This window comes from Neovison vison, chromosome 2 (genome assembly GCF_020171115.1).
Source record: "Neovison vison isolate M4711 chromosome 2, ASM_NN_V1, whole genome shotgun sequence".
NCBI classification, from domain to species: Eukaryota; Metazoa; Chordata; class Mammalia; order Carnivora; family Mustelidae; genus Neogale; species Neogale vison.
The window spans coordinates 43,766,410-43,790,402 of NC_058092.1; the positions used below are offsets into that span (position 1 = coordinate 43,766,410).

Genomic DNA, 23,993 nt, shown 5'->3' on the forward strand with positions numbered 1-23,993 from the left:
CATTTCACTTTCTTTCATCCTTTTTTTCTTTCAAGGTTCTTGTTTTCCTCTGCTGATGATGCCTTTAAACAGATTATTTCTTGTTCGATCTCAACAATTTGTTGTAGTCATTCACACGGAGTTGTGAAAGTCTAGGCTCTGTCTAAATGATTGAAACAAAGGATCAAGGTGAAGAATTTATGACCAGCATAAAATAGATGGGGTAATTTGTGTGTGTGTTTAGCTCACCTGCAAGAATTAGCTATTTTTAAATTAGAGTTTCTTGTTCCTTCTTCGAATTCACTTGCTCATTCTTCATGAACTTTAGACAAGTGAGTTAATTCTGCTAAGCTTCAATTTACCACTTTAACACTAAGCCATTTACCTACTGGTGCTTGTAAGAATGAATAAATCAGTATTCTCAAAAGTATGGTCCTTGGACCCCTGCCCCAGCATCTCAAGGCACAGTGAAGGGGTGGGGGGGTGAGTATTCCTGTGCTCCAATTGTATTAGCTGAATCAAAAATTTTTAGTTGATTGGAAGTATATAAAAATGTAACACAAGGCCACCTTTTCTTCTCACTCATATTTGTAAAATGCTGAGTACTCATTTATTGACTTGGAAAGGTATCTGTTGAGCATTTAACATGTGCCTGGTGCTGGCAGACACGAGATGGTGCTTGCTTTCAAGGAGCTTACATTCAAAAAAGGCGAGGAGACCGAAAGGACAGTCTGTCAATAAGCTAAGTCCAGGTGGAAATCAGTACTTAAAGAAAGTGGAGGGTCATGGGGAGGGTTAGTTTAGACTTTAATTTACAGGATTATAAGAGATCTCTCAGGATGTGACAGTTGAGCTGAGAAGTATGAGGAGTTAATCATGCAAAGGTCTGGGTGAAGGGGGTCTTGGTAAAAAAGAACAAGTGCAGAAGTCTCCAATGGTGTGTGCTGACTGGCACGCTCTGGGGACAGAAGAAGAAAAAGAATAAAGGCCAGATGACTAGTGCTTGGTGAGTGAGGATTAAGAAAGTAAGACAAGTTTAGGAGAGGCAAGTGGCAGATCACCTAGGCTTTGAGGGTCGTGGAATTTGAATTTTTATTGCAATGTAACAGGAAGCCACCAATGAAGCCTAAAACACATGTCATCTGAGATATTATACATAATATAGATAAAAGATGTATTTATTTATTTGAGAGAGAGAGAGAGCATGTGTAGTGGGGAGAGGCAAAAGGAGAGGGAGAGAGAAACTCAAGCAGACTCCCAACTGACTGTGGAGCCAGATGTGGGGGCTCCACGCAGGGCTCGATGCCGTGGCCCTCAGATCATGACCTGAGCCAAAACCAAGAGTTGGACACTTGACCAACTGAGCCACCCAAGTGCCCCTGATTTATATTTTGAATAAGTAACCCTTGCTGCTCGGTGGGCCCCATAGGTGGAGCCTGGATCATGGCAGGGACACCAGGGGAGCAGGGAGTCCCATGGGAACCATGACAGAAGTCTGGGTGAGAGATGATGGCAGCCGCAACGTGGGCAGTAACAGTGAAGATGGGAAGAGCTGGATTTGAGGGCTCTTTAGGAGGGGGAGCGGATCATGTTGTTGAAGTTGGTGTCAGGAAAGAAAGGAACAGAAAGAATAAAATCAAAACTGACTCATTCCTAAGGTATTGCCTGAATGGAGTTGAGTCCTGGTGCCATTTACTAAGACTGGACAACGCAGGAGAGGAACTGGTTTGGGGTGGGTGGGAATCAAGAGTTCTGTCACAGGTGGGCAACCAGTGGCTCAGGAGATATGCAAGTAGGCAGGCACCTGGGCAGAAGTCTAGCTTAAGGGATAAGTCAAGTTGGGGTTCAATACTGTAGAGCTGACAGAGCCCATGACTGCCCAAGAGCACCCAGAATGAGTATAGACAGAATTAGGAAGAGGGCTGAGACGTGGCATGGGGCCTTCCCACACTTAAGATCAAGAAGATGAATGGGTGTTGAGGTCAGGCTAAAACCAGGAGAATGTATAATGGAAGCCTAGAGTGGTAATGTTTAGACAGGAAGGGGGTACTGCACTACGATAATGCTCTGAGAGATCAGGTTGGATGAAAACAGATAATTCGGCAAGCTGAAGGTTGTTTGTGGCCTTTATTGGGTTGGGGGAGAGGTCAGTGTTAAAAAGCCAAATGGAATAGATTAGAGAGAATGGGAGGTAAGGAAACAGAGATAAGAACCACACAAATTCAAGAAGTTGTTTTGAAGAAATTCTCCCCTCTGCCGCTCAGGAAAGGTGTCTAAGTTCCAAATTTCTATGGTAACTGAGGTCTTGGAGTCAAAGAAGTGTTTCTTTCGTCATTTTTGATTCAAGCGTATTTAAAGGAGAGAGTAGAACAATCTCCTGTGTACCCATTACCCATTGTGGTAGTCTGAATGATGCTTCCCCAAAATGTCCAGATCATAACCCCTAGAACCTGCGAATACGTAACAGTGACTTTGCAGGTGTGATTAAATGAAAGATCCTGAGTGAGGGAGATGATACTGGAGCATCTGAGGGGGCCCCATGTAATCACAAGGGTCCTTCTAAGAGGGAGGCAGGAGGCTCATGGAAGCAAGAGATTGGAGTGATACAGGGAAGGGACCACGAGCAAAAGAATACAGGTGGCCTCTGAAACAGGCAGGGAAACAAGTCTCCCCTGAAGCCTTAGGCAAAGGAAGAATAGAAGAGAATGAGAAAGCACGGGAAGTGTTAAAAAAGGGCAAGCAATAGCTTTCACCAGGCTTGCAGAATTAGCTTGCAGGTTTTTCCCTGGTCTAATCCTGTAAGTAAACAAAGGTAATACTAAATCAAAATAAACAGAACATGTTACCAGAAAGCCTTGCTTTCTTTCTAGTCCTTCCCCTGATAGTCTTTTTGTACCTTTGGTCTGGAATAACACAAAGGCTTAGCTTTGGAATAGGTTTTATAAGAGAATATTCTGGCAACATTAAATGCTACATGGTTTCTGGCGAATAAAGAGCTGTGACCACCTTTTCTGGCCATCTTTACCATGCATCTTTCATCATCTTTACTTTTCGAAATTTATCTTAAATCCCAAGTTTGTAGTTCTTAATACACCAGGTGTTGAGCTCTGGCTATACCCATACTCTCTCAGTTGGAGAAGAATAATTACATTCTGGAATTCCTAGACTGTCCTCACCAGGCTGATTTGGACATCCAATCATCCTGGCCTTCCTCTGAGTTTTCCCCTCTGCCGCTGCTTCGGCCTCTCATTCCTGGCAGCCTCCTCTCTCAGCTGTCACAGATGGCTCTCTGGGCAGTGAAGAATCAGCTCTAGGTGAGGACTCAGAAAACCCAGTCTCCAGTCAAATCCCTTCCTCTCTCTGGGCCGTCCTGTCCTCATCTGTAAGAAGAATACAGTAACGAATTTGCTTAATAGGATTATTCTAGGGATTAAATCTTATAGTGTGAGTAAAAGTGCTTTAAACTAGAAAGACTAATCCAGATGTTATCTAATTGTCATGGTTCTAGAATCCTAGACCATTATTACAACTCTTTATTTTACAGATGGGGAAGCTGAAACTCCGAGGGAAGTTTATTCATTATGGGTGGTAAATCTTATGTGTCCTGCTGGCTAAGCTATGGTGCCCAGGGGTTTGGTCAAAAGCCAGTCTAGGTGTTGCTGTGAAAATATTTTATAAATGTGAGTAATAGTTAAACAAGTAGGTTTTTTTTTTTTTTTAAAGATTTTATTTATTTATTTGACAGAGAGAGATCACAAGTAGGCAGAGAGGCAGGCAGAGAGAGAGAGAGGAGGAAGCAGGCTCCCTGCAGAGCAGAGAGCCCGATGCGGGACCCGATCCCAGGACCCTGAGATCATGACCTGAGCCGAAGGCAGCAGCTTAACCCACTGAGCCACCCAGGCGCCCCTAAACAAGTAGGTTTTAAATGAAAGAGTTTACTCTGGGGTGCCTGGGTGGCTCAGTGGGTTAAAGCCTCTGCCTTCGGCTCAGGTCCTGATCTCAGGGTCTTGGGATCCAGGCCCACATCTGGCTCTCTGCTCAGCAGGGAGCCTGCTTCCACCTTTCTCTCTCTGCCTGCCTCTCTGCCTACTTGTGATCTCTCTGTGTCAAATAAATAAATAAAATCTTTAAAAAAAAAAAAAAGATTACTCTGCATGATGTGGACAAGCCTCATCTAATTAGTTGTAGGCCTAAGAGAAAAGACTGAGATTCCCAGAGTAAACCTCTCCCCACCTTCCCTCTCTGTCTGTGTGTACACACACACACACAATTTGTTTTTTCTCTCTGTAGACTGCTAACTAATACATTCATCTTTTCGCTCATATGGCGAACAATTATTGGGCACCCACTGCGAGCTCAGTTAGGCAGAACAGATGAAACAGGGTCCCTGGGGACGCCTGGGTGGCTCAGTTGGTTAAGCAGCTGCCTTCGGCTCAGGTCATGATCCCTGCGTCCTGGGATCGAGTCCCACATCGGGCTCCTTGCTCGGCAGGGAGCCTGCTTCTCCCTCTGCCTCTGCCTGCCTCTCTGTCTGCCTGTGCTCGCTCTCTCTCCCTCTGTCTCTGACAAATAAATAAATAAAATATTTAAAAAAAAAAAAAAAAGAAACAGGGTCCCTGTCCTCAAGGAGGACAGTCAGGAGACAGACAAGTGACTTCCGATGTACAGCTTTGTGTGATCAGTACCATGATTTGGGGGTGCTTTGGGAGTGTTGCAGCCACAGTGAAGGAATGCTAAAATGGGTAACCAAGAGGTGTGACGTCTGAGACACTTCCTAAAAGATGATGAGACTGGCGTGACTTTCAAAGAATGACTGTGAGCAAATCAGAGAGGGGCTGGGCAGTTCCGGTTCTGTGGAGGGTGGGAAAGAGTGGCCGCCTTTGCCCAGATGAGGCTTTCGGGAGTTTGGGGGCTGAAGGCAGTGGTAGCAGGAGAGAGCTGAGAGATGAAGGGGGACCCGTCAGCCAGGACCACTCTCAGGGAAGGCCTTGATCCTGAAAATCCTAGGGGGTCACGCAGGAGAGGAAAGCAGGGATGACAGAAACCTGTGGCTTAGAAAGACTCCTCAGGCCTCTCCATGGAAGCTGCTGCCCAGGACAGGGAGCCAAGGCAGGCTTGAGAGAAGGGACAGAGAGGCAGCAGAAGGGACGCCAGCAAGATGTCTTCATGCACTCCTGTTCACAATACAGACCCTGCAGCTGGGGAGCTTGGTGGGGGACCTGGGAGGATCTGGAGTTGATCTCCCGGAGAGGGAGTGGTCAAAGACTACATCCAGGTCTCTAGACTGAGGGCAGCAACCACCCAGACGGGGAGTCCTGGAGAAGGGACAAGTTTGGGGGCCAGATAAGTTCAGTTTGGGGCTTGTCAAGTTTGAGGCGGGACAATCAGATCAAACTGTCCAGGAGATCGCTGATTTGTGAGTCTAAGGGGCCAGAGAGTTATGGGCCTGGAAGAGAGACTGGGAAGAAGCCAGGGTGGGAATGAGATCAGGCAGGAAGAACAGACTTCAGGCTCGGAACCTGGAATTATATGCAAAATGTTCTATGTTTGGATCCTTGTGGGATTCCTGCCACCCTAAGGCGGGGCTGCATAGCACTTATCACCTTCTCCCAGGGAGGAAAATACTCTGCCACCAACATTAGGAGCTGCTGAGATAATAACTGGGTGGGCCGGTGGCTAATGAGGAGACCTCGGGAGTGGCAGCATTGAAAGGGAAGCGGAGGAAGAACCAACTGAGAAGAAAGGGTGGAGGGCGGAGGGAGCTAGAGCAGGGCCCCATGATGGAAACCAGGAGAGGGAAGGGTTTCCCTGGTGCCGAGAGGGCAGGAGGACAGAGACAAGCAGTTGGACTTGGGAGTTGTGAAGGTAGCCCGAGGAGAACTTGGCATAGAAGCAGGCTGTTTTAACATCAGACAGACTGACATACGACATGTGTTTATGCCGCAAGGAGCATTCTAGTAGCGGAGGGGAGCCATTGCGACATCAGCTCCCCTCACTTCAGGAAAGCAGTCAGCTCCCACAGAGCGAGGGGAAGCCAAGTGACAGGCTGGCGAAGGCAGCCCTGTGGGGCTCTGCAAGTAGGCTTGTTCAAGAGACTAAAACCCTTGATCCCAGGAGGGACAGCCAGTGACCTGGGGCTTGTGCAGCTGGAGAGGCCTCGGGGGGCAGTGGAGATGGTTTTTCCTGGGACAGAGAGAACACATACATTTTCTGAATCGAGAACTAATTAGAGATCTGAGTCAGTAATGGAAGAAAATTTCTAAGCTCACAGCTAATAGGAGAGGTAGCAAGCTCCTCATCGTCAGAAGTATGCAGACAGAAGCTCAGGGATCATTTGGCAAGGCTGGTACAGAGATAATCCAGAGACAATCAGGTAGAGGGTTGGATAGATGACCTTGAAAGTCCCTTCTATGCTTAACAATCTCTTAACACTTGTCAAATTTCCCTGGTCATCTCAAATATTTCTGTGAAAAGGTCAAAAAGACCATTTTGATTCATTTTATTATAAAAATTCACACCATATAAGGCTCATGAGGTTAGGAGTAGAAAGGGATGATGTAACTTAACAAGATAGCACATCTCTAGTTAAGTGTTGTAGCTCCTGGGAAGAAAATCACAGGCTTAGGTTTTGGTGATTCCTAGAAACTTTCAAAGGTCACTCAAGGACTCTGTTTTTTAAAAAAAGTGTAGATAAGCTCCACCACTCCGTTCTGATTCTTGATTGCTGGTTGGCCCCAGGAACCTGCATTTGTAAAGATTGATTGATTAATTGATTGATTTGAGAGGGGGAGAGAGAGTGTGTGCCATGGGCCTGGGCTTGGATCCGGGCTTGTGTACATGCATGCACACAAGTAGGGGGAGAGGCTGAGGGAGACCGAAGCAGACTCTGGCCCCAGCATGGAGCTCAACTCAAGGGTCAATCCTACCACCCGAGATCACGACCTGAGCCTAAATCAAGAGTCTGACGGACGCTGAGCCACCCAAGCACCCCGAAACCTGCATTTTATTTATTTAATTTTTTTTTAAGATTTTATTTTTTTATTTGACAGAGATCACAAGTAGGCAGAGAGGCAGGCAGAGAGAGAGGAGGAAGCAGGCTCCCCGCTAAGCAGAAAGCCCGATGCGGGGCTTGATCCCAGGACCCTGGGATCCTGACCTGAGCCGAAGGCAAAGGCTTTAACCCACTGAAACACCCCAAAACCTGCAGTTTAATCAAGTAACATGCTCCTTGGCCCAAGAATCTTAAGTGGCAGATGCCAGGACTCCTCTTCTGGAAACTGAATGGAGATGATGGCGTGAGAACAAGGATCCTCCAAGAGAAGTGCTCTGTAAATCTCAGTGTGCTGCGCAGGTGGGAAACGCCTCGGCCGTTGCGGGAGGCTTGCTGGCAAGTCAGGGTGCTCGGACTCTCAGGTCCAATATTTCCCCACAGCACTGAACAGGCTAAGTGGGGAATTTTGTGGGCATTAATCTCATCCATTCCCAACACTCCCCTCTGTGGAGGCTACCTTGCCTCCATCTCCCAGGCTCTAAAATGAAGCAGTGATGGTTGGACCCCTGCTTCTTGATGAATGAGGTAGAAGGAATCTGCAAGGGGGTGGGGCTGGAAAGCTCTGGGAACGCGCCTTCCTCCGTCCGCCCTGCTCAGAGGATTCAGAAGGCAGCCAGAGTGTAATAATGGGACCAGCTTTGCTTTCCTGCCTGGAACAAAACAAAAAACCAGGCAGAATACGTGAAGCAACAATTTTAAGACACTGGACATCGGGCAGTGAAGGATATTGATCCCCGAGACTGAGTGCTTTTTCCTCATGATCAGGAGGAAGGCGAGCCTGTCTCCTCTCACTGCTTCTGTTCAACCTTGTAAATGTCCTGGAATCAAAGGAAAAATAAAAGCCATCCAGATTGGAAAGAACGGAAACTGTCTTTATTCACAGATGATATGACTATGTATATGGAAAAATCTGATAGAATCTACAAAAATATAGAACAATAAGAGAGGTTAACAGGTTATCTGATACATGATAGATGTACAAAAAATTAACTATCTTTATATACTAGCAGTGAAAAATCAGAAATTAAAATTTTAAAATGCCACTTGCTATCAAAAAACAGGAGATAATTAGGGATACATCAGACAAAGGATGTACAAACCTATACAGTGAAAAACCATACAACATTGCTGAGAAAAAGCAAAGGAGAACTAATAGAGAGAGATGATTTAATCATGGATGGGAACACTCAGCAATGTTAAGGTGTCAGTTCTCCCCAAAACTCGTCTATAGTTTCAATGCTATTTCAATCAAAATTCCAGCAGAGCTTCCCTATAGAAACTGGCAAACTGATTCTAAAATTCATATGGAAATGGAAAGAATCCAGATAGAACAGGCAAAAAAGACTTTTGAAAAAGAACAACATATGAGGACTAATACTGCCTGATTTCAGGGTTTCTTATAAAGCAACTGTAATCAAGACAGTATGATGCGGGCATCAAGGCACACAAATAAATCAATGGAATAAATAGAGTACAAATATATAGATTACTGATTTTTGACAGAGATGCAAAGGCAATTCAGTAGAGAGAGGATTGTCTTTCCAACAAATGATACTGGAACAATACCATGGGCAAAAACAAAACAGAAAGAATGTTGATTCATTCCTTGGACTTTGTACAAAAATTAACTCAAAATGGATCATAGATCTAATTAGAGAATCAAAACTGTAAAACTTCTAGAACACATAGGACAAAATCTTTGTCCTAAGCAATCATTTCATATATACAACACCAAAAGCATGACCCATAAAGAAAAAAATCTAATAAATTGGACTTCAACAAAACAAAGAAATGTCTGCTCTTGGAGAGACACTGTTAAGAATGAAAAGACCAACCACAGACTGGGAGAAATATTTGCAAATCACACATCTGATTAAGGATGTGTGTTCAGAGTATGTAAAAAAACAGTCAAAATCCAGTAATGATAAAACAAACAATCTAAATAAAATGGGTAAGAGATTTGAACAAACCCTTCACCAAGGAAGAAATGTGGATGGCAAAGATACAAAAGGTGCTCAACATCAGTTCGTTAAGGAAATACAATGTAAAGTCACACTGAGATGTTACCGCATACCTATTAGAATAGCTAAAATGAGGGGCACCTGGCTGGCTCTGTAGGAGGAGCGTACAACTCTTGATCTCAGGATCGTGAGTTTGAGCCCCATCTTGGGGGTAGAGATTACTTAAATATGTGAAAAAAATTTTTAAAAAATAGCTAAAATGAAAAAGACTGACCATAGCAAGTATTGGCAAGAATATAGGACAATAGAACTTTCATATTGCAGTGTGGGAATATAAAACAATATAACTACTTTGGAAAACAGACAATTTCATAAAAAGGTAAACATACACTGATCACATCCAGCCATTTTACTCCTAGGTATTACCCCAAGATAATTGAAAATATTATGTTTATATAAAGATATGTACATAAATGATCATAGCCATTTTATTTGTAATAGCTGAAATTGGGAATAATGCAAAAGTCCATTTGCAAGTGAATGCGTAAGTGAAGAGTGCCTCTCTTCAGCGTGGAATGCACCAATTGTGGTATATTCACACAAGGAATACTAGACAAGAGTAAAAAGGATGTCAGGCATGCTACCACATGGGTGAGTCTCATAATAGTTATTCCAAGTGAAAGAAGCCAGCCAGACAAGAAGGTTATATACTGCACGATTCTATTCATATAACATTCTAAAGATGTACAGATGATACTGAAGAAGGAAAATCACTGGCTGCCTGAGTGTGAGGGGGAGGACTAGAGAGGGGGCAGGCTGAAGGATTACAGAGGGGCACAAGGACACTTGAGGGCAGACGACTATGTTCACTATCTTAATTGTCGTAGTTTCGTTAGGTGTATACATATGTCAGACTTATGAAAATATATACTGAAACTATGTGTAACTTACTGTATGTCTTTATACTTCAGTAAAGCTGTTTTTAGAAACTCTTGGACTGGGGTGCCTGGTGGCTTCATTGTTAAGTGTCTGCCTTCAGCTCAGGTCATGATCTCAGGGTCTTGGGATCAAGGCCTGCATTGGGCTCTCTGCTCAGCAGGGAGCAGGGAGCCTGCTTTCCCCTCTCTCTGCCTGCTTGTGATCTCTCTCTCTCTGTCAAATAAATACAATCTTTAAAAAAAATAAAAAGAACTTAACATATACTTAAGATCTATGCATTTACTGTATGTAAATTATATGTTAATAAATTATTTTTTTGAAAGAATATTCAGAGAAATCTTTTCTTCCTTGACCCAGAGTTGCTGGGTGGCTCTCAGAATCCCAGTGATGGCCACCAGACGGTGCCACTTTGAGGGGGTGCCGGTGTCCTCTTGTCAAAAGCCTGGCTGGGCTATGGGTTTCTCCCCGGTTCCAACATCTGAGGTTCGGTGAGTCTAAGGATAAACCGAGAGTCCTAAGCAAACAGTGACCTCAGAGAGTTAATCCAGACCAGATTTCTAGTCCAAACCCTGGGGCGAAGGCTGAGCCTTTTTAAATTCCATTCATCTATCCCTGCGTGTTTGCACAGCAAAGAACCTGTTGTTCTCACAGTACTGATCTTAGAGCCTGAGGAGGGCCAGGGAAGCTGGGAGATGGCAAATATTGACGCTGGCTGCCCGGGTTCCCCAAGCAGGCTTCGGCATTCAGGCCCCACCGCCCCTCTGCTGATGTGAACTGGGGGAAGGGCCTGGCTGGCTGCCCTGGGCTCCGTGTCTTTCTGGACCCGGTTTACGGAACATTGCTCAGGAGGTTGCTGTGGTACCTGTTTCTTTCTGAAAAGAAGAACCAATAAACAGGAAAAGAGCAAACTCCAGCGCCAGCCACCTCCCATTTACAGGCTGCTGCCCCCTGACCTGAGCTCTAGCTTTCTCTTCCAGAGACTGCTGGCTGAGAAAGAGCAAGACGTCAAGGAAGGGGTGTGGCAGCCTCTGGATTTGGACCTGTCCGGGTTTGATCCTGGCTCTAGGATCTCAAGCAAGCAACTTCGCCTCGGTGTGCCTCTGTCAAGTGTGACTAACCAGACCGGTGCCTGGGATGCTTGTGTGTATTAGGGAAAATGAGATACAGGCGACAAGGCGCGCACACACACACACACACACACACACACACGAGACAAGGCACATATACGTTGGCAATATTGCTGACTAATTACCTCCTTTTAATACTCATTAAAGCCCCTGGCACAGTGCTCAGCACTCCTCTTTCTTCTGCTTAAAGCTTTAAGGTTTCCAAGTAGCGTTCACATTCTGGATCTTTCTCCTCAATAAGGACGCAAGATAGTTTGCCGATGACATCATTCTTCCTGAGGTTGGTAAGAGAGCCTTTACTGCAGCCCCTCCTCAGAAGGAAAGACTCAGATGTGTTCCTCCTGCTGAAGACTTCTGCCAGCATCACGTAGCGTGCAGAGTCAAGTTCACTCCCTGCAACTCAACCTCAGAGGTTCTTCCTCACCCCGGGGTACTGGTTCACGTTCCCTCGGCCACCGGGTGCCCTTCCTGCACTCTTCAGCCTGGGCTGCCCCAGGTTGGCTTCCCACTGGGCTCCATCATGGCCCTGCATGGGCAGCACCACCACAAGAAGCTTCCCAGACCTCCCAAAACAGAGCTTTGGACAGCGGACTACTGCCGCTGAGCCCCCAGATGCCTGGCTCCACCCCCAGCCAGTGGAGATGCTGGCCCCTGGGTGTGTGTGCAAATAGTAGCTCCCTCAGGGCACTGTTGGGAGGAGAATGGGAGGTGAAGCTCTTAATGAGCACAGGGCCTGGTTCCCAGTAAACACTCCGCAGGGACCAACTGTGTGCACCTGGGAACCTGGCTTTGCTCCGGACACACTGAGTGGACTGGGACCAGTGTGTCCCAGCCTTGCATCTCGTCCTGTGAAACGAAGCTTCTTAACCCCTAAAGGCTGGTGGGTGTGTTTGGTTAGGAGGGGCGGGTAAAATGATGGGGCAGCCCGTGGTGCCAGTGCCTCGGCACTTTGCTGAAAAGGGCCACTGAAGAAGCCCAGGACAGGAGGGCCAGTGGGGCCAGCCGCCCGTCCCCTGCAGGGCCCATCTGAGGCACTGGCAGGATGCGTTCTCCTGGTGGGAACTGGGTGCGCTCCCGCTGCCTGAACCACCGAGTCTGACCAGCATGAGCACACAGGTGATGAGGGAGTAGGAGGCTGGCTGAGAACGGAGCAGGGGCTGGCGCCTTGCACCCCCTCTCCACCCATTCCCCTTGGTAATATGTGTGGCATTCCACAGGCATCCCTGACTGCCCTAAAAGAAGAGCAAATGGTTATCTTGCAGAGATCACAGTCCTGCAAGGCAGGAGTCTCTCTTGGTTTACAAATGTCCTTGAGATTTACAACAAAGAAGTTACCTTATCAATAGCCCAATTTCCAAAGACACATAACTCAGTTCCTCAAGCCCTAACGTCACCCTCCCCTCCATAAAAAACCAAAGGAGACGGAGGTAGAAGGAAAAGTAAATAAAGTTAAATTTCTTTTAAAACCTAAATCTCACTAACAAGGACGCTTGATAGCAGGAACGTAACATTCCACCAGGAGACTCCCAACTGTCTTTATGTTAGTGCCTCATTAGAGGGAAAGTGGCCTTGGCTTGATAGTAACCAGGCCTTCAATATCCTGACAGTCTTCTTTACCCCAATAGCTCTTCTGAACACCCCTTTGTCCTCACCTACCCAACTCCTGTGTATATAACCAGCCACTCCTCACAGGCTCGGGGCAGCCGCATCTCTGCCTGCCCACGGGTCCTGTCCCCATGCTCTAATAAACCACCTTTTTGCACCAGAGACGTCTTAAGAATTCTTTCTTTAGCCGTCAGCTCCAAACCTCACCCCACTGAACCTCACCTAGGTTCGAGAACTTCATCACAGGGGCATATTCCCATGGCCCCCTCCCAGCAGCCTTGCTTCCAACAGCTAGACCATGGCATGGATTCTGAGCGCTGGAACGAGCCTCTGGACCTTTTCTTGTTCCCCAGGGACCAGATAAGCCCTCTCTTCCCCTGGAGACTGGCATTCTGTTGGTGAAGGCGCACCCAGGACGGGAGGACCAGTCTCAGGTCTGGACTCTTCCCCCTCCCCCTGTTCCCTCCCCTCCCCTGCTCCCTGAGGTCCCTGTGTTCCACCAGTAAGTAACCCTTGACCACCTCCTGTGCCCACTTGGTCCGGGTGCCGGCATCTCTTTCTTGGACAGTGTAATTAAAGGTCATTGTAGGTCCAGGGTGTTTCCTGGCTTATCGCCCCTGATGACACCGACTGCCCTTAGGAGGGAGTGTGACGGGCTGTGCCCTGAAGGATCACACCTCACCTCCTCACCTCATCTCCTACTGTCTCCTACCCCCAGATGGTGCTTTGGCCACACGCACCTGCTATGCATTCCTGGGTTCAGCTATACCGGTCCCACCCCCAGATCCAGATCTGTAGTTACATTGGCCCCTCAGTGGGGAATGCCCTTCCCCTCCCCCTCTCCCCTGGAAACTCTCCTCCTCTCCAGAGCCAGCCCAAGGCATCAGAACTGACAGTGTCCCCAGCGAGCCCCAAGTGCCTCACTTAGGCTGTGGTTGGAGGGAAGCTCAGACAAGGGGGACTGTTCCTCAGCCAGGATCCCTGAGGCACCTTGTCCCAGGAGTGGGTCCTCAGGTCATCAGGCTCAGGGACAGGATTGTGTCCTCATTCCCCAAAGGCACCTCCTCGGTGTCTTCAGCCCAGCCTTTCCTGCTGCCCCACCCATCCCCTATGCATGAGGGGTCCCCTCCATGAGACCTTGGGCTCCTCATGTGCTGAGATCAGGTCTTTTTGCTCCCGGGTGCCTGGAATGGCCTTAGCCCACAGCAGGTACCTGGAGGCTGCTCTGTGAGAAAATGGACTGGAGCTTAACAGTCTCTCAGATGCTCATGTTCAATTCAAAACTCACCAAAGACTGCTTTATAAAACCAATTTTATTAATTTCCAATGAGGATATATCTGTCTTCCTCATCAGGAACTCTTCCTGTTAGCCAGATTCCAAATTGCAAGTCTCTCTTTTGGAATAGGTTTAGACCACATTCTGACCTTCAAATTGTTTATTTTTATTATTTTAAGATTTTAAAAATTTGTTATCTTTTTATTTTACCTATTTATTTATTTAAGATTCATTTATCTGGCAGGGAGAGAGAGAGAGAGAGGGAGAGAGAGAATCCCAAGGAGAACCCACACTCAGCGCAGAGCCCAATGTAGAGCTCAATCTCACAACCCTGATATTGAAACCAGAGTTGAAACCAGGAGTCAGATGCTCAACCCACTCAGCTGCCCACCAAATTACCTTTTTAAAGTACCCCAAGGAGATTCTGTCTCTGGCCAAGGTATAATCCCATTGGAAGCGGAAAGACTTCAGAGCTGGGACGCCAGAGACCGTGCTTGGGTTCCAGTTCTGGCACTGACTTTGCTGGATGACCTGAGCAAGTCATTTCTTCCTCTAGGCCTCCGTTTCCTCATCTGTTTAACAGGGATACCCATCCTTGTCTGGCTGGCTGTTGTGAAACTGGAAAGTATCAGAGAAACTGCTCATTCACTCAGCTTCCAGGACCAAAATGCAATCCCTTCCTCAGGAGAGCTGGGCTGTTGGGTTGGGCAACTGGTTACAGGTGGCAGCGTGCAGAATGGGATAGACAGAAGGGCAGCGAGGAGCACCTCAAGTTGCTCTTTCTCCTGACCTTCTATTCTCCAGCTCAGAGCCCTCGGGATGGCTTCCAAGGGTAGGTAGGATAGCCAATACCCTGCCTCGAGTGCCATCTCCCGTGATCAGCCAGCGGGGCCTGCTAGGATCACTGAGTGGAGAAAAATAAAAGACTGCACGTGAGCCCAGCAATATCTTGGGCAGAAAGTGGCTTCCACTTCACATATATGTGGCATCTATGAGATCTGAACTCCTTGGCTTGGTTTTATCTTTTTTCTAAGGGGTGATAGGATCAGGAGCTGCAAGCCTCTCTTGGGGCAGAGGACAGATTTGTTTTGTGTGGCCCCGGAGACATGCCTAAAATCAGGAAAGTGGATCCCCTTCATCTTGGTCAGGAGTGATCTGACCTGGTAGTGAGCCCCTGTCCCTGGAGGCATTCAAGGAGAGGCTAAACAACTTGAAAGCAAGGAGAGGCAACTCTTATTCAGAGACAATGGTGCGCCGATCCCCTAGATGACCTTGAAGCCTCCTTCCCATTCTTGTGTTCTTACATTCGATGCTCCTGTGAAGGCCTATCAGTGCCTTTCCAACCGGCCTCCCCTCCGGCCTGGGGGCCCCCTCAGGGTCCAGGACAGGAGTACTCATCAGACCAGTCCGAGCAGTGCTGCGTGTGGTCGCGGCAGAGGCTCCTGGGGATGCAGCCGCAGTACCCGAAGACAGTTGAGGGGCAGCGCCACCAGCCCGGGCCACAGGGTGGGCATATCGTCACTGTGGGCACAGCAGAAGAGCAGCTCCTTTGGCCTGAGGTACCCCAGGCTCCCCAGAGCCCCACTCTCTAAGGCCGCTTGAATACCGCCTCTTCTGAAAAGCCTCCCTTGATTCTGACATGCACCCCTCCCTGCGAAGTACCCCTCCCTAGTTCCCCAGCACGTCCTTTTGGCCTCAGCATGATGTTAGTCCTGCGGGTAGGACACGGGTTTGACTCCTGACTATCGCCCACTGGAAGCTGGCACCAGGCACAGCCAGCCCCTCCCAGGGCTTGGCACACGTTTGTTGCTTGAACAGTGGTGAAGAAATAGAAAAGAAAGTCGGGGCAGTGAAAGAGCTCCAGACTTGGAGCCAGGAGACCTGGGTTTACATCCCTGTTCCTTTCCTATCCCTTCTCCTGTGAAGTCCCTTCTCTGCTCTGGCCTCAGTTTTCCTACATATAAGTTTGAGACCAGTGATTCCTGCCCTGCTTTCCTCACAGGGTGATTGAGAGGTGTAGAGGAGAGGAGGGAAATTCATGCTGAAATCCCAGTTCTGCCTTATATGTGCTCCTTGCATAACCCTATGGGCCTTGGTTTCCTCATCTGTGCCCTTGAAGGTAGGTGCCCCACCATAGAAGAACAGGCCTCCAGAAGGAGCCACTTGGAGTGGTAGTGAGCACTCCACCACTGGAGGCATTCAAGCAGGGGTGGAAAACTTCTTCACACTATGCAAGAAGGGGAGGCAGGGGAACCTTTGAGATTCTCTTGTCAAACTCTGCCCTTTGGTCACTGTCTGGCCCCCTGCCCCAGCCAAGCCTGTGCCCAGACCCCTACCTGGGCTCAGTTCATCTGAGCAGTCCCCACAGTTGTTGGTCCCATCACACTTTTGGTCTGAGTAGATCCAGAAAGACGGGTCTCCACAGCGGGCCACGAGGAAGCTGGGGAGGTTCTGGGGCATGTCCCCTGCAGGGGGACAGATGAAGCAGGGAGAGCTTCACATCTGGTCTCCAGACGTCTCTCTGGAGGTGGACTGTCCTGGCCACCCCCTCAAACCTGGGTTCACAGGGAGAAGGGCACAGGAAAAGGCTTCCTGGGGAGGAGGTCAAATCAAGGGGAGAGGAGGATTCTTTTCCTGTCAGCATAAGATGGCCAGAGAGCGGCATCTTCCTCGTTTATTCCTGGCTTAGCTCCGGGCACGCCCACTTCACACCACTGCTTGCACTATTCATTCCTCCAGAAGGGTCTTTTCTGACACCTCTACAAAACCACTCCACTGTCAAGGGCAGGCTCAAGTTCCTTCACCTTGAGGAAATCTCCTCCCAACAGGAACGAAACAAGAACAAATGTGAAGTCTTGCACTCGGGGACCAGAACGCAGAGGACTTGGCTTCACAAACTTTGTGAGAGAGGGAGTCAGGTGGGTTCTGTGTTAGGCGGTGGTGTGAAGGGGCTACCAAAAATGAACATGAACTCAGGCTACATGGCGGGAGAGGCCTTTGGGAGGGGAAAAGCCTTTGTCCTTTGGACTAGCCAGGGCTGGCCAGGAGTGTGATGGATGCTTCTGGAGCCAGACCGAGGAGGGGGACGAGGGCAGCTGGTGTGTGTTCTGTGGTGTGCCGGTGGAGTGGAAAAAACCAGCCTTGAGGGAGGATGACTGTAGGAGTGTGGAGTGTGGCTCTGGGAGGAGGAACCTCATGGCGGGCAAGAAAGCAATCTTCAAATCCATGCAGTGCCCCCATCACGGGAGGTGGATTCAAATGTGGTTCAGATGAGGGAAGAGAGTTGGGACCAATCAAGGATGTTACAGGGGACAGCTCTAAATTCAGTCCAAGGGAGACATTCCCATGGAAACCGTGTGATGAGGGAGGGGAGCAGCTGCCTCAGGCTATAGTGAGCCTCCCATCGCTGGAGTATGCAAGCAGAGGCTAGGTGGCCTCTGTTGGGTGTGTGAGAGGATTTGGGCATGAGCTCTGACAGGGACGAGATGAACTTTAACATCTCTTCTAGTCTAAAAGGTCCTTGATGCAGTGACTTCCCCCATCTACTTCCCACCACATGTGCTCCAACCCCCCAGACTCTCTCCTTCCTACATGGGAACTGCCTAGTCCATGTAGCCATGGCTTATCCTCTCCTGGGTCCTGTCAGGTCTCTAAGGTCTGGAACCCATTCATTCACACATTCATTCATTCATTCATTTACTTGTCACTCATTCATTCATTCACTTGTCATTCATTCATTCATCATCTGTTCAGGAAATAAAAGCAGAGACTCCGCTACCAGGCACAGGGGCCCCCAACGTCAAGGAGAACTGGCATGGGGGGCAACCCTGAACCTGGAGGAGTCCACCTGGAGCAGGGCAAGACTGTGCAGGTACTCACGGCACATGGCCTCGTCCTCATCCTCGCCGTGGGCGCAGGTGCGGACGCCATCACAGACCTTGCTGGCGGGGATGCAGCTCCTCCGGTCATGGCACAAGAAGCCCGTCCTGTTCGTCAGCGTTACACAGGTCTGGGCCCCTGAGTTGGCAGGGGAAGACCCCCAGAGGGGCAAGAGTGGTGCGCACAAGGGCATCACAAGTTCCCCCGACTCAGCCCCACACTGAGCTGTCCCGAGGGGCTGGGGTTGCCGGGAGGATGCTGGGCTGCGTGGTGACAGAGGTGAGGTCGAAGCTCCCACTCTGCCATTTCCCGGCTGTGAGACCTTGGGCAGATGACTTGACCTCTCTGAGCCTCACATTCCTTGTTTGTACGGTGGGGACGAGAGCACACACCCCGTAGGACTGTTGGGGAGATTACATAGAAGCTTTTGTGTGACCAACCCTAGAACACAGAATGTGCAGGGTAACTCATGGTTCTCTCCTTACTGAGAGCTGATTGTCAGCCTCACAGAAGCTCCTGAGGACGGGGCTCTAGTCAGTGAAGTGGTTTTAATGGTGGAGCTCCGGGTGCTGGGTCAGGCTGTCAGAAGCAATCTCTTGGGCTGGCTGGGGACCATTATGCCACAATCCCTGACATCTGGGCACAACTACGGGCTGTAGAGCACTTTGATAGTTGAAGTCTCTTGTTTCCTCAAATAGTTCTGGGAGGTGTCATCCTTAGCCCGGTTTTATAGATGAGAAAACCAAGGCTCAAGAAGGGGCAAGGCCCAGTCACACGGCTGACAGCTCAAGCCCACTGTCCCCGCTCCTCCCTGAGGCTGGGGCCAGCCCCCCAGTGTCCAGGAATGTTGGGCAGCTGAGAGTCTTCCCTTCCTTCCCATGGGGAGGTGCGGGGGGAGCCCACCCAGGGCTGCTCTGAAGAATTAAAGGAGAGAAAGTGACGGCGGAAGGTCACCCTGGCCCCACGGCTGTGCATGGGCGTGTATACACGTGCGTGCCGCCTGGAGACGGGCTCAGTCTGTGCATGTGTGTTTGGGCACCCAACACCCGCCTCTCACCTCCCGGGGCAGCCTCAGCCAGTGGGAGAGAGACTGAGTCTCAGAGACATTCCCACTGTGGCACATGCATACACACACTGACACGTGTGCATACACACAGACGTTCACACACGTGCACACAGACACACACTCTCAGACAGGTACATGCATACACACATGCACGCAGATAGACGTGCACATACACTGACACACAGACACATGTGCATGTACACTGGGCGCGTGAGGGCAACTCCTCATGTGTGCACTTCTACTCGGTGCCCGTGTTCTTGCCCGAGTGGGTAGAGTACTGTGGATTTTACCTCTTGTCCCCACTTGTCCCTTTGTACTCCCCCAACCTGGCTACAGAGCCATCTCTCAGAAATGACAGCCCACCCCCAGCTGGAGCCTCTGCCCATGGCACTCTGGACGGTGACCCCTCCCCAGCACAGGGCACCCGCCCTGTCCACTGCTCTGGCCCTTGGAGCCCCCTGGCCTTCTGTGTCTTCTCCTCCCCTTTCTTCCCACCCTCAGGATTCTGCATCTGGCATTCCCTGCTCCCGGGAGGCTTTTCCTGCCTCCCTCTCCGCTAACCATTGCCCTCCTTTTCTTCATGGCCCTTCAGCTCCCTTTCCCTTTCCAAGCTGTCCACCTGACTCCTGGGTCAGAGGCCCTGGATCCAGAGCTCTCACTAACCCCGCCTTAATGGGCTTCTTTGATTAATGTCCATTAATCTCCAAACTATCAGCTCCACGAGGCAGGGCTGCAGGGATGGACAAGACATGTCCCTGTCCTCTGGTGGAGGCAGACACACAGATGCACGGCACCCCACAGGAGGTGTGGGAGCCATGGGGGCCGAGGCACAAGGCCCAGACTGGGGGCCAGGTCAGGGTGTTTGAGGAAGGAGACATCAGAGCCGAGTCCGCTCAGTAACTCATCGTACAGATGGCAAATAGCAGCTCAGAGTCCCGTATGTGTCTCCTGGCAGAAACTCACAGCATTAGGGTTCCTCATGGGCTCCCCATCCCCTCTGAGCAAGCCCAGCCCACCCACTCTGGATCACGCTGACCTGGTGTGTGTGGTGGGAATCCCAGGATGGAGACCAGGGCGATGAGGGCAGCAAGAGTGACCAGCAGGAGCAGCAAGAAGGCCGAGAGGCAGGCGCCCTGGCGTGAGCAGCAGAGGGGGCCGCAGCCTGCATGTGGGTGGGAAAACCAGTGGCGGATCCCCCTTGCCCAGCCCTACAGGTGCACCTCCCCGCCTTTGGGTTTGGGAGCAGGAAGGACTCTCTGGAGGAGGGGGCTCCTGAGACTTCCATGATGCCCCTGGTTCTGCCTGTGGGCCCACCTCCACCAAGCACCTGTCCCTTGCCCAGGCCTGTGGCTGGTGAGCAGCAGTTGGGGTGGGCATCCAGGTCTCTGCATCATGGCCCTCGCCCTGCTGTCCTCCCTCGAGGACTTCTCCTCAGGAGGCCAGGAGAAACAGACACTTGTTTAGTGAGTCGCTGCCTGCGGAAAAAATAAAGCAGGCCCTTCATAGCGATTATTTCTATTTTTCAAAAACCTTTATTTTATTTTATCTCTGAGGCTCAGAGAAGAAAAGGTCCAGATCACCTCATGCAGAGCTGGGACTTGAGTCAACGCCAAGTGACCATCCATTCTGGAGCCACCCAGGATGCTGGCTGGACTCCCAGCTGGACCCCACCGAGAAGTCACTTGACTTCTCTACGCCTGTTTCCTCATGCAGATGGGGGGTGGGTCATGATATCTCCCTTAGGCTTGTTGAGAGGACTGAGCTAAGCCAGTAACCGGTTAGAACAGTGCTCGGCACACAGTCAGTGCTCTAAAGGTTTTAGCTACTCTTAGTGTTCATTGAGTGTTTACTATGTGCCTGGCTATTTACGTAAGCACCGTGGAAATAACAATGAGAGGAGACATCCGCCCCTTTAACTTACCTTGTACCTTTAATTTTTGCCTGCTCGTGAAAATCATGAAAGAAAGCTTTATTGAGGACCCACGAGCATCCTGCTGTGCAGAGGACAGAGGATCTTCACAGTGCCGTCCTTACCTAACCCTGGGAGCTTGCTGTTGCACTCAGGAGGACAAGGCATGGGTGGGGAAAGGGAGAGTGTGGGCGCCACTGCTGTCTGCAGGTATCTCAGAGAAAGGGGCAAGCCAGGTCTCGGCATCTGTGTGTCCCCAGGGTCCAGTCGCGAGACTGGGCACCCAGTGAGTGTTTTGTGACCACTCTGACCCAGACATCCGGGAGACACGGGAAGGCACCCAGTTCAGGTGAGTTCTAGGCCCTTCCCTCTGATTCACTCCCCTGTCCAGAGCTTCCTACACCGCTTGCCTGTGCTAGGCAGACCTGTACCTGGACTCCCGCAGCTCTGGTCCCGGTTGCTGAAGTGTCAACAAAGTGTGAGCAAGGGGCCACGGGTGCTGGAAGGAGGGGTAAGATAAGCAAGGGCGGGATTTGCACAGGCAGGGTTGAGGGGGCGGGCGTGGGGGTAGGCAGGGGAAGGCATTCCAGGGAGAGCATGTAGGAGGGAAGGCCTGGCACTGAATGAGTGGGGAACTGAGCTGAAACCCACCACCCCTGCAGGGCTGTTCTGTGGCTCCTTAGACGTCATCAGCGAACACAGGGCCAACTCAGGTAACCAGGGAGACAGCGTGGAGCCCAGGGATTCAAGCAGCTGCTTCTCAAATATTTGTGCAGCACGGGTCTGGGCGGAGGGATCCCAGAAGGGACCTGAGATAGGACTGGCAGCACTGGCTCCGGGCCCCACAAAGGCACCACTCTGCAGGGCTCAGAGCCCTTCCACACCAGCCCTACCTGGGAATATGGGAGAAGGAGGCCGTTTGCTCCACAACCACACCCAGTGGGAGCCCCGCTGGAAGAATGAAGGCACGATGCTTTGCCACAAGAGGAATCCCAACTTGAATTTGAACTCCATCTGCCTCTCCCACCTCCCAGCTGTGTGCGATCTCAGTTTGGCCAAGCTCCCAAAGTCCCTTAGCCTCAGCTGCCTCATCTGGTATTGTCCCCAAACAGGCTTCCTTCTCAGAGGTGTCCTGGGTACTAAAAGAGGCCATACACTGCCAAGCACAGACTAGGGTGGGCTGGGGGGTTGGGGGGTTTGCTGATCCTTTAGAGCTGTTATTATTACTACCTACCTCTGGTTTCTGTTTCCTCATTGACAAATGTGGGCCAAGACGGGGCATACAGTAGGTGCTCAATAAATGTGTGTTTCTTCTTTTATGCATAAAGGCAAAGCAACCTGTCCTTGGTGCACGGTGAGCTAGTGGCACACTGTAGGAGCTAACTTAGTGTGTGATCCTGTCTACTTTATCCCTCAGAAGTACAGAGAACAGTCCACGTCACCCACGGAGTCAGGGAATTGGCTGCAGAGTTCTTTCAGTCATCATGGAAACAGTATGTAGGGCGGGGTGTGTGATAGGCAGCACACACAGGCGCTCAAGGCATAGAGAGAAAGAACAGCCCTCTTAAGCAGGTGACTGTCAGCCCTGTGGCCAGGAAGCTGGGAGTGGAAGACATGACGTCAGCATGGGGGCAGAGGTCTGAGGGACAGTGGGGGACTTGGGAGTCCTGTTCATGCCTCTGAAGCAGCGGCCCAGCCTCAAGGGAGCCCACTGGGGAACTCTGTCCTTTACCTTCCCCTCCGGGGAGGGCTTTGGTTCCAGCAGCATTGTCATCGCTGTCTCCCTGCCCAAGAGAACAGAGTGAGGGCAGGGCTTAGGTGGGCCGAGGGCCAGCCTCTGGGAGCCAGCCAGAAGGGGTTTTCAGAAGGGTCAGGGAGAGCCTTGTGTGGAATCGTGGGAATGCCAGCGTGCTGAGCACCTCAAGCCCATCACGCCCGCTTCATGATTCCACACTGCCCTCTGCCCACAGTGCCTTTCTCTCCACTGTCCATTTGGCCAACACTCATCCTTCAGACCTGCTCAGGCTCATCCATGGAGGGGCTTTCCTTAAGGCCCCTTCCCATAATGCTGACCGATCCCTCCCCTGGTCTCCTGTCCACCTGGCTCCTCTGTCCCCCTTCCAGCGCTCGCCACCGGAACTGTGCGGCTGGTTCACCTGTGGGGTCCCCTACAACCTGGGAGGGAGCCTTCAGAGCAAGGGAGACCCGGGCCACCTCAGCTGCTCCCCTCTTCACTTAAGCCCACTCTTTTTTTTTTTTTTAAGCCCACTCTTTATTCCAGGGTTGGCCTCCCCAGGTCAGGGAGCATTTTAAAGTCGTTCTTACCTGGGGGAAGATTTTGTTCATGTCTTGGGCCTCCTACTCCCAGCTCCAGGATCCTGGCCGTGGGGCCCTATGCAGAGAACTCAGCATGGGTTCTGGCCTGGTTGCCAGGGGCAGCCTGGCGGAGGGAGGACTGAGGCCTGGCCTGGCCACACCTTCCCTGTGGGCAGTCCCCTCCCAGGTTCCTGCAAGGCCGTGCCTCACTCCGTCCTCTGACCTCCGACAGCACACTCCAAGGCTGGAATCCTCATGCCCACATTACAGACAAAGAGCCTGTGGTCAGACAGGATGAAATTGCCCCTAGCTCACACAGTAGGGAGTGGGAGGCAGGGTCCGAACCTGCTTTTTCCTCCACATCTGTGGTGAGACCAGGGGCTCTCAGGGCCCTCAGCTGCTTGAACGTCCAGGCAAAAATATCCAGAATTAACATTCTAGTTAAAACAGGAATCATTTTCTTATTGTTCTAGTCAATTTAATAGGAAATCTATGAGGCTGGAATATGTATTTTCCACTAAAATTATAAAACAAGCATAATTTTAAATTATTTTCTTTTAAAAAGTGGCCACGTGCCTTTTTGTCTTTTGGGGGACAGTGCCCATGATGGAGGAGGGACAGGCAGGTCACTCACCTGAATAACCCTGGCTTCCTGCCCTGCAGGAGGCAGCCTCATCCCAGGGCTGAGGGGACCAAGGCTTTGGGAGCTCCAGGGACTGGTTGGAAGACCAAGGGAGGCAAGGTGTCCACCTCGGGACTTCGAGTGTGGGACCTCCTGGGAAGGTCACTGGGCAGCTTGCCGCTGATGCCAAGGGCTTGTCTACCCTGGGACTGGCCTTCTGTTTTGCACTGGGATATGAACCACTGGAGCCGCTGAGGCTCCAG

At 50.4% G+C, this 23,993-nt stretch overlaps 1 protein-coding gene across 3 annotated transcripts; it reads right to left on the reverse strand.

Moving 5' to 3' along the window:
• Window positions 1-14,340: 14,340 nt before the first annotated feature.
• Window positions 14,341-23,380, reverse strand: LDLRAD1 (low density lipoprotein receptor class A domain containing 1). Of its 3 annotated transcripts, XM_044236415.1 has the most exons (6): window positions 23,118-23,380; window positions 22,525-22,576; window positions 19,920-20,045; window positions 17,818-17,955; window positions 16,275-16,403; window positions 14,341-15,459 (listed from the first exon to the last, which is right to left on the reverse strand). In XM_044236415.1, exons 1-6 carry the CDS (start codon window positions 23,136-23,138, stop codon window positions 15,311-15,313), a joined length of 615 nt encoding a protein of 204 aa, XP_044092350.1. In that variant the 5' UTR covers window positions 23,139-23,380; the 3' UTR covers window positions 14,341-15,310. The 3 variants fall into 3 exon arrangements, with proteins under 3 accessions (XP_044092350.1, XP_044092351.1, XP_044092352.1); XM_044236416.1 differs by lacking the exon at window positions 19,920-20,045; XM_044236417.1 differs by lacking the exons at window positions 17,818-17,955; window positions 19,920-20,045.
• Window positions 23,381-23,993: the final 613 nt, after the last annotated feature.